The sequence below is a fragment of the Ranitomeya variabilis genome, chromosome 3, assembly GCF_051348905.1.
Source record: "Ranitomeya variabilis isolate aRanVar5 chromosome 3, aRanVar5.hap1, whole genome shotgun sequence".
Taxonomy (NCBI): Eukaryota; Metazoa; Chordata; class Amphibia; order Anura; family Dendrobatidae; genus Ranitomeya; species Ranitomeya variabilis.
Genome location: NC_135234.1, coordinates 516,842,835 through 516,858,591, shown reverse-complemented (window position 1 = coordinate 516,858,591; position 15,757 = coordinate 516,842,835). Strand labels below are relative to the sequence as shown.

The window sequence follows — 15,757 nt, the reverse complement described above, 5'->3', positions numbered from 1 at the left end:
TCTGGATTTTTATTTCTCAGTTTGTCTCCCATAGTTGAGGTCTAACTATGATGTAAATTACAGACGCCTCTCATCTTTTTAAGTGGTGGAACTTGCACTATTGCTGACTGACTAAATACTTTTTTGCCCCACTGTATATAGGTACAAGTAAAAAAAAAAAAAAAAAAAAAAAATCAGTGGCAAATGGAAAGCGCAGTACGATCTTCCAGAATAAACCCACAAAAGTGTTGGAATAATATAGTACTGCCTATAGGGTGCATCACAGGCTGTCTCAAGCAATGGAGCTGTGTGTAAAGTTCTTAAAGTATACTATTTAAAGGGAACCTGTCACCCCTAAAATTGAAGGTGAGCTAAGCCCATCGGTATCAGGGGCTTATCTACAGCATTCTGTAATGGTGTAGATAAGCCCCCGATGTATCCTGAAAGATGAGAAAAAGAGGTTAGATTATACTCACCCAGGGGCGGTTCTGCTGCGGTCCGGTCCGATGGGCGTCACGGTCCAGTGCGGGGCCTCCCATCTTCATAGGATGACATCCTCTTCTTGTCTTCACGCTCCGGCGCAGGCGTACTTTGTCTGCCCTGTTGAGGACAGAGCAAAGTACTGCAGTGCACAGGCGCTTAGCTCACCTTAGATTTTGGGGGTGACAGGTTCCCTTTTAGTAGATATGATTGAGTGGGTTTGTTCACTTGTTACAATGTTGACTACTCTGTTGAATTGTGTAATTGGAATAAATTCTTTCATGGCTTTAGTATGGCAACTGAATAAAACAGATTATCTTTTTCTTTTAATCTATTGATAACTTCTCCCTTGGTTCAGTTGATGACGATGGTATGTAGAAAATTAATTCTATGTGTATCAGAGGAAATGCAAAACTTTAGTTGTTACATTGTTATAGGCATGAGCAAATCTACACCTGAATACCTCCTCATGACTTTACTTGGATACTGATAAACATAGCTGTTTAATTTTATCTTACTTATTTGGTGACCCACTCGCCTTTTCATTAGGATTTTTCTGAACTTGTGCCTATATATACCTAGATCATGTATTTGGTTACCTTGTGAACCCATTATATTCTAATGATGCACAAGTCCTGTATTTTTGTTAAATTGTGCTACTATAGCTGTGAGCATTACATTGTTCTATAGCCCTGGAAGTTTCATTATGTACACCAGTGTTCCCCAACTCTGGTCCTCAAGAGCCACCAACAGGTCATGTTTTCAGGATTTCCTTAGTATTGCCCAGGTGATAATTGCATTACCTGAAAGGCAAGAATTCCATCGCCAGTGCAATACTAAGGAAATCCGGAACACATGACCTGTTGGTGACTCTTGTCCAGAGTTGAGGAGCCCTGATGTATACGTTGTACAACATAATTGTCCTGGAAAATCGGTATTTTTTTGTTCTTCTGTTCTCCTTTTGTATCATGAGTTTTTCAGTTTCTGATAACTGATGATACAAAAGCAATAATGTCATAATTGTGGGATTGCTCTTTTAAAAAAAAAAAAAAAAAAAGCTCAATGTTCTTTTTCCCACTTGTAGTTCTAAGTGTTCATTAGCTTGCAGCATTGGCTACCAGCTTCAATAATATTAGGCCGTCGAAGCAGTAGTTTTTGGCTTATTGGCTGCACGAAGTTTATCTACTGTCTACTATGGAACAAAAGAGAATGGAGTAAAGCAGTCCAAAGCAACATAGTTTAAAAAAACAAGTACAAAGTTTATTAATCAATAGCAATTACATCACAAACACATAAGTATATCTGCTGTATGCAATATATAGCAAACAGGAAAATAAAGTAGGGAGAACATGACGGTACGTCAGGTGACATGTGGTTTAACAGGAAATCATCCCTAGAAGGTGCACACAGTGTAAAACTATATCAATAGGTCAAGGGAATAGCAAACAGCTTAACAAAGCGTCAATGACACATCAGACTATTCCAAAAATAATGACCATACAACTCAGTTGCGCTATCAATTGTGCACACTTACCCATAAATCAGAGGGAAACCTGACCACACTACACCTGATTGCCCCGGACGCGCGTTTCGCGGTGAGCTTTTTCTACTATGGTCCATATATGTGAATTTTCCTCTGTTAGGTTATGTGCACACGTTGCGGGTTTGGCTGCGGATCCGCAGCAGTTTTCCATGTGGTGTACAGTACCATGTAAACCTATGGAAAACCAAATCCACAGTGCACATGCTGCATAAAATTCTGCACTGAAATGCTGTGGTCTATTTTCCGCAGCATGTCAATTCTTTGTGCAGATTCCGCAGCATTTTACTCCTGTTTCATAACTGGAATCCGCAGGTGTAAAAACGCAGGCGAAATCCGCAGGTAAAATCCTCAACGTGTGCACATACCCTTATAGTTCAGAGCCTGTGCAGATAGATCTTAGCTGGAGGTGGTGAATAAAGCCCTTACAATCTGGAACCTCTGCTTGGCAAAGCAGGCATGTATGGTATGAAATGCCCATATGGTAATATCCATTTTCAGGACAATTACTCTTCCATTCAAGACACTCTGTGCAAATAATGCTTGTGTGTAGTAAAATAAATTTTGGTTGGGAATAGGCGTTAAAGCTGGGGAAAAACAGCTGCACTGATAAATGAAAACTTAGGTGCAATGGATTTTCATGGCCCTTTGACATGTTGGTCAGAACTTTCTTTTCCTCCCATATATCACAGGTGTGTTAGCTATTATCCAGGGCTTGTATTTTGTACAAGAACCATCAGCCTATACCTGTGTAATTTAAACATATAGGTGAATACTCATTGCCTGGCACTTTTGTTATATACCATAATAACATTTTCCGTACTTTACTTTCTCTTTCAATCACAGGTTATTACCACACCGCAAAGACAGTCCGCACCAAGTACAATTTTATTAGGAAGTCCACATACCCCCAACACGCACTTTGTTTCACAGAACCAAGTTACAGACTCTTCTCCCTGGTCTGCTGGGTAAGCTAAATGCTGTCAGCATGCCCTAGTAATTGTACGTGTGTGTGTATTTATATTGCTGCAGCACCTAATTAAGTGAACATCGGCTGGTAAATTCCTAATCCTCAGCCAGCGGCATTATCTGCCAAAGGTTTTCATTTACCCTTTGCATCCTCCACCAGAAGTTTGCCAGTAGATTAGTTCTTATTGGTTCAGCAAAAGTACTCAACTTCCAGACTGTGAATCATGATATCGGACTTCTCAGGAATGTCTTCAGTGGCAGCCTCGCTGTCTTTTGTTTGAAACAGGAATAAGAATGGTTAGATTTTACAGTTGTGGCCAAAAGTATTGACACCCCTGCAATTCTGTCAGATAATACTCAGTTTCTTCCTGAAAATGATTGCAAACACAAATTATTTGTTATTATTATCTTCATTTAATTTGTCTTAAATGAAAAAACACAAAAGAGAATGAAGCAAAAAGCAAAACATTGATCATTTCACACAAAACTCCCAAAATTGCCCAGACAAAAGTATTGGCACCCTCAGCCTAATACTTGGCTGTACAACCTTTAGCCAAAATAACTGCCACCAACCGCTTCCGGTAACCATCAATGAGTTTCTTACAATGCTCTGCTGGAATTTTAGACCATTCTTCTTTGGCAAACTGCTCCAGGTCCCTAAAATTTGAAGGGTGCCTTCTCCAAACTGCCATTTTTAGATCTCTCCACAGGTGTTCTATGGGATTCAGGTCTGGACTCATTGCTGGCCACCTTAGAAGTCTCCATTGCTTTCTCTCAAACCATTTTCTAGTGCTTTTAGAAGTGTGTTTTGGGTCATTGTCCTGCTGGAAGACCCATGACCTCTGAGGGAGACCCAGCTTTCTCACACTGGGCCCTACATTATGCTGCAAAATTTGTTGGTAGTCTTCAGACTTCATAATGCCATACACACGGTCAAGCAGTCCAGTGCCAGAGGCAGCAAAGCAACCCCAAAACATCAGGGAACCTCCGCCATGTTTGACTGTAGGGACCGTGTTCTTTTCTTTGAATGCCTCTTTTTTTCTCCTATAAACTCTTATGTTGATGCCTTTGCCCAAAAAGCTCTACTTTTGTCTCATCTGACCAGAGAACATTCTTCCAAAACGTTTTAGGCTTTTTCAGGTAAGTTTTGGCAAACTCCAGCCTGGCTTTTTTATGTCTTGGGGTAAGAAGTGGGGTCTTCCTGGGTCTCCTACCATACAATGCCTTTTCATTCAGACGCCGACGGATAGTACGGGTTGACACTGTTGTACCCTCGGACTGCAGGGCAGCTTGAACTTGTTTGGATTTTAGTTGAGGTTCTTTATCCAACATCCGTACAATCTTGCGTTGAAATCTGTTGTCAATTTTTCTTTTCCGTCCACATCTAGGGAGGTTAGCCACAGTGCCATGGGCTTTAACCCTTTCATGACCTTGGGATTTTCCGTGTTTGTTTTTCGCTCCCCTCCTTCCCAGAGCCATAACTTTTTTATTTTCCCATCAATATGGCCATGTGAGGGCTTATTTTTTGCTAAACAAGTTGTACTTTTGAACGACATCATTGGTTTTAGCATGTCGTGTACTAGAAAACGGGAAAAAAATTCCAAGTGCGGTGAAATTGCAAAAAAAGTGCAGTCCCACACTTGTTTTTTGTTTGGCTTTTTTACAAGGTTCACTAAATGCTAAAACTGACTTGCCATTATGATTCTCCAGGTCATTACGAGTTCATAGACACCTAACCATGACTAGGTTATTTTTTATTTAAGTGGTGAAAAAAAATTCCCATCTTTGCTAAAAAAAAAAAAAAAATTGTGCCATTTTCCGATACCCGAAGCGTCTCCATTTTTCATGATCTGGGGTTGGTTGAGGGCTTATTTTTTGCGTGCCGAGCTGGCGTTTTTAATGATACCATTTCGGTGCAGATACGTTCTTTTGATCGCCCACTATTGCATTTTAATGCAATGTCACGGCGACCAAAAAAAAAAAAACGTAATTCTGGCTTTTCTAATTTTTTTTCTTGCTACGCTGTTTAGCGATCAGCTTTATGCTTTTTTTTTATTGATCGGGCGATTCTGAACGCGGTGATACCAAATATGTGTAGGTTCGATTTTTTTATTTATTTTTTTTTTATTATTGATTTATTTTGAATGGGGCGAAAGGGGGGTGATTTAAACTTTTATTTATTTTTTTCACATTTTTTTTTTTTTTTTTTTTAGGTGTACTAGAATATCACAATGCGGATATGGTGGACCGCGCTCGGGGGTGTGTTCTCTGTAATATTGGGCGGTGGAGGTTAATAATAATATGTGATATTCTAGTACACCTATTTTCTCCCAGGGTAGGCACAGACCCTGTGTGGTCCAGCAGCTAGGGGTGTTCATTCCACAGATCTTCCCACTGCCTACTCCCCCGGTCATCCACTGCTATCCTCCTTCTCCTTCCCCCCCCCCCCCCCCCCCCCCCCATTTGTGGCGAGCGCCATAGTGTGCGTAGTTGTTCCTTTTTTTTTTTTTTACTTTTGCCATGCTTCAATAGCCAGAAGCTGGCACAACGCGATCGGCTCTGCTACATAGCAGCGATCATCAGATCGCTGCTATGCAGCAGAAATGCAGGTGTGCTATGAGCGCCGACCACAGGGTGGCGCTCACAGCTACAGGGGGATCAGTAGCCATAGAGGTCTCAAGGACCTCTATGGTTACAATGCAGAAGCATCGCTGACCCCCGATCATGTGACGGGGGTCAGCGATGCGCTCATTTCCGGCCGCCCGGCCGGAAGCACCGGTTAAATGCCGCTGTCTGCGTTTGACAGCGGCATTTAACTAGTTAATAGCGGCGGGTGAATCGCGATTTCACCCGCCGCTATTGCGGGCACATGTCAGCTGTTTAAAACAGCTGACAAGTCCCGGCTTTGATGCGGGCTCACCGCCGGAACCCGCATCAAACGGGGGTTCTGACCTCGGACGTACTATCCTGTCCAAGGTCAGAAAGGGGTTAAACTTCTTGATGACACTGCGCACGGTAGACACAGGAACATTCAGGTCTTTGGAGATGGACTTGTAGCCTTGAGATTGCTCATGCTTCCTCACAATTTGGTTTCTCAAGTCCTCAGACAGTTCTTTGGTCTTCTTTCCTTTCTCCGTGCTCAATGTGGTACACACAAGGACCCAGGACAGAGGTTGAGTCAACTTTAATCCATGTCAACTGGCTGCAAGTGTGATTTAGTTATTGCCAACACCTGTTAGGTGCCACAGGTAAGTTACAGGTGCTGTTAATTACACAAATTAGAGAAGCATCACATGATTTTTCGAACAGTGCCAATACTTTTGTCCACCCCCTTTTGTTTGGTGTGGAATTATATACAATTTGGCTTTAGGACAATTCTTTTTGTGTTTTTTTTTTTATTTAAGACAAATTAAATGAAGATAATAATAACAAAGAATTTGTGTTTGCAATCATTTTTTTAGGAAGAAACTGAGTATTATCTGACAGAATTGCAGGGGTGTCAATACTTTTGGCCACAACTGTACCTCTGTCCTTTTGCCATCTGATAAACGTCTTGTATCTCTCTTGTTCAAAGAAATCGCTTCTTTTACATGCATGGCCCATCAATCACATCAAGTGTGTATGAGCTGCAGCTATGGGGCATTGGATGCACCAAAGATTAACTATTAGTGATGAGTGTATGTGCTTGGATAAGGTATTGTCTGAGTATGTTCTGGTGCTGAGTGTCTTCGGCGTGCTCTCAAAATATTTTCAAGTCCTTGCGCCTGCTTGTCTCCCGGCTTTTCAACAGCCGCAGCACATGCAGAGATTGCCTAAAAAATGTGAGACATACAGCCGCTGGGATGCAAACCTTTTTTTTTTTTTTTTAGCATGCCAAAGACATGCTAGCACCCGAGCATGCTCTGATTTCACCTTATCCCAGCATGTTCACTCATCATTATGAGGCTATGTGCACACATTGCAGAATTGCCGTGGAAATTTCCGCTGCAATTCTGCAACTCCCTGCTGCGGGTATAACGCATGCAGAATTGGCATGCGTATTCCTGCTAAACACTAGAGTTTTGCAAGCGTAATTAGCTTGCAGAATGCTAGCGTTTTCCAAGCGATCTGTAGCATCGCTTGGAAAACTGATTGACAGGTTGGTCACACTTGTCAAGCATAGTGCTTGACAAGTGTCACCAACTTTTTACTATTGATGCTGCCTGTGCAGCATCAATAGTAAAAGATAGAATGTTAAAATAAATGGTTGTTCTTACCTTCTGACGGCCCCCTATCTCCTCAGCGGCGCTCCCGGCGGCTTCCGTACCCAGGGCTGCATTGCGCGAAGGACCTTTGTGACGTCACGGTCACGTGACTGCGACTTCATCCCAGGTCCTTCGCAAATGCATCCCTGGGAACGGAAGCCGCCGCGTGTGCCGCTGAGAGGTAGGAGGACTCCGGGGGCCATCGGAAGGTAAGTATATCAATATTTTTTATTTTCCTTTTTTTTTTAAATTTAACTGAAATAGTCTCCTCTCCTCCAGACCTGGATACCACCGCATCTAATCTGCTTACTTCCCGCATGGTGGGCATAGCCCCATGCGGGAAGTAAGCAGATCAATGCATTCCTATGTGTGCGGAATCGCCGCAGAAAGATTGAGCATGCTGCGTATTTTTTTGCGATGTGATTGCGCTGCGGAAAAATACGCAGCATTAGCACAGCATTGCGGAATTGCATTGAATTTATTGGGCTGTGTTGTGTATGCGTTTTCGCGGCGAAAAAGCGCATACAATTCTCAACGTGTGCACATAGCCTTAACTATACCTCTATATCTGAGTTTGTACAACCTCTACCTAATGCAATGTGTGAAAATTAATGGTCTTTAATGCTCTTTTTATACATAGGAAGAGGAATAAAAAAGGGGAGAAAAATGGCAAAGGCTTACGTCACTTTTCGATGAAGGTTTGTGAAAAAGTACAGAAAAAAGGCACAACTTCTTACAATGAGGTGGCTGATGAACTAGTAGCAGAATTTAGTTCAGCTGATAACCACATATCCCCAAATGAATCGGTAAGTTGACCATTCAACTTGAGATTTTGTCACAACAGAACACATATGCTGCATGACCATTAGTGCTGTAACATCTAGGAAACATTGTGTTAGTTCCTATTCACACAACAGTGGCAGATTCAAAAAATCTTTCGTCCTGGGAATTGACATGTACCGTATTTTTCAAACTAGAAGATGCACTCCAAATAAAAAAAAAATATATATATATATATATATATATATATATATATATATATATATATATATATATATATATATATATATATATATATATATATATATATAAATAAATATATATATATATATATAAATATATATATATATAAATATATATATATATCCCCTTTCCGACATCGAGCATAATAGTACGCCGATGTCTGACTCCCGCCCTTTCATTTGGGCTCCGGCGGTGAGCCCACATCTTTCCAGGTACATGTCTGCTGTTTTGAACAGCTGACATGTGCCCGGAACAGCCGCTGGTGGAATCGCGATCCACCTGCGGCTATTAACTTGTTAAATGCTGCTGTCAAATGCTGATAGCGGCATTTAACTCGCGTTTCCGGAAATCCGCTCACCAGTGACCCCCGTCACGTGATTGCGGGTCACCGGATCATTGGCATTAACAACCAGAGGTCTCCTGGAGACCTCTATGGTTGTCACTGCCGGCTTGCTGTGAGTGCCGCCTGGTAGTCAGCGCTCTTAGCAAATGAGTAATTCTACTACATAGAGGCGATCTGATCATCGCCTATATGTAGCAGAGCCGATCGGGTTATGGCAGCTTCTAATCTCCCATGGAGACTATTGAAGCATGGCAAAAAAAGTATTTAACCCCTTAATCCCATATGACGTACTATCCCTTCAAGGTGACCTGGGACTTAATTCCCAGTGACGGGATAGTACGTCATATGCGATCGGCCACGCTCATGGAGGGAGCGCAGCCGATCGCGGCCGGGTGTCAGCTGACCATCCGGCACTATGTGCCAGGAGCGGTCACGGCCCTCCCCCCCCCCCCCCCCCCCCGGCACATTAACCCCCGGCACACTGCGATCAAACATGATCGCAGTGTTCCGGCGGTATAGGGAAGCATCGCGCAGGGAGGGGGCTCCCCGCGGGCTTCCCTGAGATCCTCGGAGCGATGTGATCGCGTTGCTCTGAGCGTCTCTTACCTCCTTTCCCTGCAGGCCCCGGATCCAAACTGGCCGCGGGGCTGCATCCGGATCCTGCAGGGAGGTGGCTTACAAAGCGCCTGCTCAGAGCAGGCGCTGGTAAGCCTGCAGCTCTGTAAGTCAGAGTGCTGTGCAAACTGTCAGATCAGCACTCTGTGATGTCCCCCACCCCTGGGACAAAGTAAAAAAGTTAAAAAAAAAAAAAAAAATTCCACATGTGTAAAAAAAAAAAAAAAAAAAAAAAAATTCCTACATAAAGAAAAAAAAAATATATTATTCACATAAATACATTTCTTTATCTAAATAAAAAAAAAAAACAATAAAAGTACACACATTTAGTGTCGCCGCGTCTGTAATGACCCGACCTATAAAACTGTCCCACTAGTTAACCCCTTCAGTGAACACCGTAAAAAAAAAAAAAAAAAAAAACGAGGCAAAAAACAACGCTTTATCATACTGCCGAACAAAAAGTGAAATAACACGCGATCAAAAAGATGGATATAAATAACCATGGTACCGCTGAAAACGTCATCTTGTCCCGCAAAAAACGAGCTGCCAAACAGCATCATCAGCGAAAAAATAAAAAAGTTATAGTCCTCAGAATAAAGCTATGCCAAAATAATTATTTTTTCTATAAAAGTTTTTATCGTATAAAAACGCCAAAACATAAAAAGATATAAATGAGGTATCGCTGTAATCGTACTGACCCAAAGAATAAAACTGCTTTATCAATTATACCAAACGTGGAACGGTATAAACGCCCCCGAAAAGAAATTCATGAATAGCTAGTTTTTGGTCATTCTGCCTCACAAAAATCGGAATAAAAAGCGATCAAAAAATGTCACGTGCTCGAAAATGTTGCCAATAAAAACATCAACTTGTCCCGCAAAAAACAAGACCTCACATGACTCTGTGGACAAAAATATGGAAAAATTATAGGTCTCAAAATGTGGAGACGCAAAAACTTTTTTGCTATAAAAAGCGTCTTTTAGTGTGTGACAGCTGCCAATCCTAAAAATCCGCTATAAAAAAACGCTATAAAAGTATATCAAACCCCCCTTCATCACCCCCTTAGTTAGGGAAAAATAATAAAATTAAAAAAATGTATTTATTTCCTTTTTCCCGTTAGGGCTAGGTTTAGGGCTAGGGTTAGGGTTGGGGCTAAAGTTAGGGTTGGGGCTAAAGTTAGGGTTAGGGTTGGGGTTAAAGATAGGGTTAGGGTTTGGATTACATTTACGGTTGGGATTAGGGTTGGGATTAGACTTAGAGGTGTGTCAGGGGTGTGGTTAGGGTTACCGTTGGGATTAGGGTTAGGGGCATGTTTGGATTAGGGTTTCAGTTAGAATTGGGGAGTGTCCACTGTTTAGGCACATCAGGGGCTCTCCAAACGCGACATGGCGTCCGATCTCAATTCCAGCCAATTCTGCGTTGAAAAAGTAAAACAGTGCTCCTTCCCTTCCGGGCTCTCCCGTGCGCCCAAACCGGGTTTTTCCCCCAACATATGGGGTATCAGCGTACTCGGGACAAATTGGACAACAACTTTTGGGGTCCAAGTTCTCTTATTACCCTTGGGAAAATAAAAATTTGGGGGGGCTAAAAATCATTTTTGTGGAAAAAAAAAGATTTTTTATTTTCACGGCTCTGCGTTGTAAACTGTAGTGAAACACTTGGGGGTTCAAAGTTCTCACAAGACATCTAGATAAGTTCCTTGGGACGTCTAGTTTCCAATATGGGGTCACTTATGGGGGTTTCTACTGTTTGTGTACATCAGGGGCTCTGCAAATGCAACGTGACGCCTGCAGACCAATCCATCTAAGTCTGCATTCCAAATGGTGCTCCTTCCAAGCTCTGTCGTGCCCAAACAGTGGTTCCACCCCACATATGGGGTATCAGCGTACTCAGGACAAATTGGACAACAACTTTTGGGGTCTAATTTCTCCTGTTACCCTTGGGAAAATACAAAAGTGGGGGCTAAAAAATAATTTTTGTGGAAAAAAAAAAAAAAATTTTTATTTTCACGGCTCTGCGTTATAAACTGTAGTAAAACACTTGGGGGTTCAAAGCTCTCAAAACAGATCAGTTTCTTAGGGGGTCTACTTTCCAAAATGGTGTCACTTGTGGGGGGTTTTTATGTTTAGGCACAACAGGGGCTCTCCAAACACGACATGGTGTCCCATCTCAATTCCAGTCAATTTTGCATTGAAAAGTCAAACAGCGCTCTTTCCCTTCCGAGCTCTGCCATGCGCCTAAACAGTGGTTTACCCCCACATATCGGGTATCGGCGTACTCAGGACAAATTGCACAACAACTTTTGGGGTCCAACTTCTTCTCTTACCCTTGGTAAAATTAAAAATTTGGGGCAAAAAGATCATTTTTGTGAAAAAATACGATTTTTTTATTTTTACGGCTCTGCATTATAAACTTCTTTGAAGCACTTGTTGGGTCAAAGTGCTCACCACACATCTAGATAAGTTCCTTAAGGGGTCTACTTTCCAAAATGGTGTCACTTGTGGGGGGTTTCAATGTTTAGGCACATCAGGGGCTCTCCAAACTCAACATGGCGTCCCATCTCAATTCCAGTCAATTTTGCATTGAAAAGTCAAATGGTGCTCCTTCCCTTCCGAGCTCTACCATGCGCCCAAACATGCATTATAAACTTCTGTGAAGCACTTGGTGGGTCAAAGTGCTCACCACACATTTAGATAAGTTTACACCCACATATGGGGTATCGGCGTACTCAGGACAATTTGTACAACAACTTTTGGGGTCCATTTTCTCCTGTTACCCTTGGTAAAATAAAACAAATTTGAGCTGAAATAAATTTTGTGTGAAAAAAGTAAAATGTTCATTTTTATTTAAACATTCCAAAAATTCCTGTGAAACCCCTGAAAATAAACTTCTTGAATTTGGTTTTGAGCACCTTGAGGGGTGCAGTTTTTGAATGGTGTCAGTTGGTTATTTTCTATCGTATAGACCCCTCAAAATGACTTCAAATGGGATGTGGTCCCTAAAAAAAAAATGGTGTTGTAAAAATGAGATATTGCTGGTCAACTTCTAACCCTTATAACTCCCTAACAAAAAAAAATATAGGTTCCAAAACTGTGCTGATGTAAAGTAGGTAAAGTAGACATGTGGGAAATGTTACTTATTAAAGGGAACCTGTCACCACGTTTTTGGAAGATGGGATAAAAATAGCGTTAAATAGGGGCAGAGGTGGGCATTACATTAGTGTGTTTGTTATGCGTTTATTACCCACCTAAGTTGCCGAAATACCTTTGCAAAGTCTCCGTTTTCGCCTGTCAATCAGGCTGGTCTGGTCAAAAGGGCGTTGTCTTCCCCCAGATTTTGCGTAGTTTTCCGTTGGTGGCGTAGTGGTGTGCGCATGCCCAAGGTCCCGAATCCTCTGCCAGGGGATTTAAAAGAGCGCGCTGTTCGTTTTCATTGGTGATCGGTGGGCGCGGCCATCTTCCTTTGGCCGCGCGTGCGCAGAAGCGGCGCTCTGCTGGCCGCGGCTTCAGGAGAATGGCCGCGGGATGCCGCGCGTGCGCAGATGGATATCGCGGCGGCCATTTTCCTGAAGCCGCGGCCAGCAGAGCGCCGCTTCTGCGCACGCGCGGCCAAAGGAAGATGGCCGCGCCCACCGATCACCAATGAAAACGAACAGCGCGCTCTTTTAAATCCCCTGGCAGAGGATTCGGGACCTTGGGCATGCGCACACCACTACGCCACCAACGGAAAACTACGCAAAATCTGGGGGAAGACAACGCCCTTTTGACCAGACCAGCCTGATTGACAGGCGAAAACGGAGACTTTGCAAAGGTATTTCGGCAACTTAGGTGGGTAATAAACGCATAACAAACACACTAATGTAATGCCCACCTCTGCCCCTATTTAACGCTATTTTTATCCCATCTTCCAAAAACGTGGTGACAGGTTCCCTTTAAGTATTTTGTGTGACATATCTCTGTGATTTAATTGCATAAAAATTCAAAGTTGGAAAATTGCGAAATTTTCAAAATTTTCGCCAAATATCCTTTTTTTTTTTTAACAAATAAACGCAAGTTATATCGAAGAAATTTTACCACTATCATGAAGTACAATTATGTCACGAGAAAACAATGTCAGAATCACTAAGATCCGTTGAAGCGTTCAAGAGTTATAACCTCCTAAAGGGACAGAGGTCAGAATTGTAAAAATTGGCCCGGTCATTAACGTGCAAACCACCCTCGGGGCTTAAGGGGTTAAAAATATATAAAAAAATAAACGTTCATATCACCCCATTCAAATTAAACAATAAAAAAATCAAACGTACACATATTTGGTATCGCCACTTTCAGAATCGGCTGGTCTATCAATAAAAAATTAACCTAATCACTAAATGGTGTAGCGAGAAAAAAGTCAAAACACCAGAATTACGTTTTTTGGGTCGCCGTGACAGGCGATGAAAAGATCATATCTGCACCAAAAAAAATAAAGTTTGGAATTTTTTTTTCACCACTTACATAAAAAAGAGCCCATACATGTTTGGTGTCTATGTACTCATAACGACCTGGAAAATCATAATGGCAGGTCAGTTTTGGCATTTAGTGAACCTAGTAAAAAAAAAAAGAAGCCAAACAAAAAAACAAGTGTGGGACTGCACTTTTTTTGCAATTTCACCGCATTTGGAATTTTTACCTGTTTTCTAGTACACGGCATGGTGAAATCAATGATGTCATTCAAAAGTACAACTTGTCCTGCAAAAAAAAGCCCTCACATGGCCGTTTTAACCGAAAAATAAAAAAGTTGTGGCTCTGGGAAGAAGGGGAGCAAAAAAATGAAAATGCAAAACCCAAAATTCCCCTGGTTAAGGGGATAAACAACAACCACAAGACTGATTTCATCAACCCAGGTATTATTTTAATCAGTATAATTGTGCCAACCTGACACTGTGTGTAGGTTACTGTGCACAATTCTGCTGACAGGTTCCCCTTAATAAGGAATTCTGGCTGTAAAGAATTTTTTTTTTTTTTTTTTTTTTACCAGTGTTGTCCAATGCTCTAGATAAGCTGTAACTGGTAACTTGGTGGATGCACTTCTGCATTCCACTGCCTTTGAGACTGCCAAAGATGGCACCAAATTAACTGGCATTCTGCATTTAGTACAAGGAATTAGGCCACTTCATAATTCATTTGCATACAGTGGAGCATGCAGCTCCTCAAGTGAAAGTGGTTTTGCAAATAATATATATCACCTCTCAACTGAAGTGATGAATGTGGGTCTTGCTGCTAACCCTTCCCCTCCCATCAAAAAGCACATAACTCAGCAATGTCCTAAATGTTTTAATCTGTGTATGGTAAGCTAAAGATGTATAGGGAAGATAATTTACCCCGGTTTAGTCCAAATTTACTAAAAACTGTAACCAAAACACATTCTCGCGCCTGGTTCATGCGGGTGTATTTCATAGTCTATGAACCTTGTTTTCACACGCTGTAGAGCCGCTTGTCAGTCCTGAGTGTGGCTGCCCGTATACGGACCTTTAAATACTCCCATCTGAACCTGGCTTTAATGTAAGTTTAAAGACTAGTGATGAGCGAGTGTACTCGTTGTTCTGGTGATCTCCGAGTATTTAACTGCTCAGAGATTTAGTTTTCATTGCTGCAGTTGAATGATTTACAGCTATTAGCCTGCTTGATTACATGTGGGGATTCCCTAGCAACCAGGCAACCCCCACATGTACTCAGCCTGGCTAATAGCTGTAAATCATTCAACTGCGGCAATGAAAACTTAATCTCCGAGCACTAACAAATACTCGGAGATCACCCGAGCGTGCTCTGGAAAACCCGAGCAACGAGTATACATAGTTATTAAGGTTGAAGGAAGACTTTAAGTCCATCTATTTCAACCCATAGTCTAACATGCCCTAACATGTTGATCCAGGGGAAGGCAAAAAAAACCCATGTGGTAAGAGTAAGCTCCACCATGGGGACAAAAATTCCTTCCCGACCCCACATACGGCAATCGGACTAGTTCCCTGGATCAACGCCCTATCAAGGAATCTAATATATATACCCTGTAACATTATACTTTTCCAGGAAGGTATCCAGTCCCCTCTTAACCCCTTCATGACCCAGCCTATTTTGGCCTTAATGACCTTGCCGTTTTTTGCAATTCTGACCAGTGTCCCTTTATGAGGTAATAACTCAGGAACGCTTCAACGGATCCTAGCGATTCTGAGATTGTTTTTTCGTGACATATTGGGCTTCATGTTAGTGGTAAATTTAGGTCGATAATTTTTGAGTTTATTTGTGAAAAAAACGGAAATGTGGCAAAAAATTTGAAAATTTCGCAATTTTCACATTTTGAATTTTTATTCTGTTAAACCAGAGTTATGTGACACAAAATAGTTAATAAATAACGTTTCCCACATGTCTACTTTACATCAGCACAATTTTGGAAAGACATTTTTTTTTTGCTAGGAAGTTATAAGGGTTAAAATTTGACCAGTGATTTCTCATTTTTACAACAAAATTTACAAAACCATTTTTTTTAGGGACCACCTCACATTTGAAGTCATTTTGAGGGTTCTATATG

At 41.8% G+C, this 15,757-nt stretch overlaps 1 protein-coding gene across 2 annotated transcripts in view; it reads left to right on the top strand.

Annotated features, from left to right (window-relative positions):
- Nucleotides 1-15,757, top strand: part of TFDP1 (transcription factor Dp-1) — a 129,202-nt gene that overhangs the window by 58,150 nt on the left and 55,295 nt on the right. For both annotated transcript variants that reach the window (XM_077296940.1, XM_077296941.1), the window contains exons 5-6: nucleotides 2,846-2,967; nucleotides 7,853-8,018. In XM_077296940.1, the coding sequence (XP_077153055.1) occupies nucleotides 2,846-2,967; nucleotides 7,853-8,018 (288 nt within the window). The remainder of the gene's footprint in view (nucleotides 1-2,845; nucleotides 2,968-7,852; nucleotides 8,019-15,757) is intronic.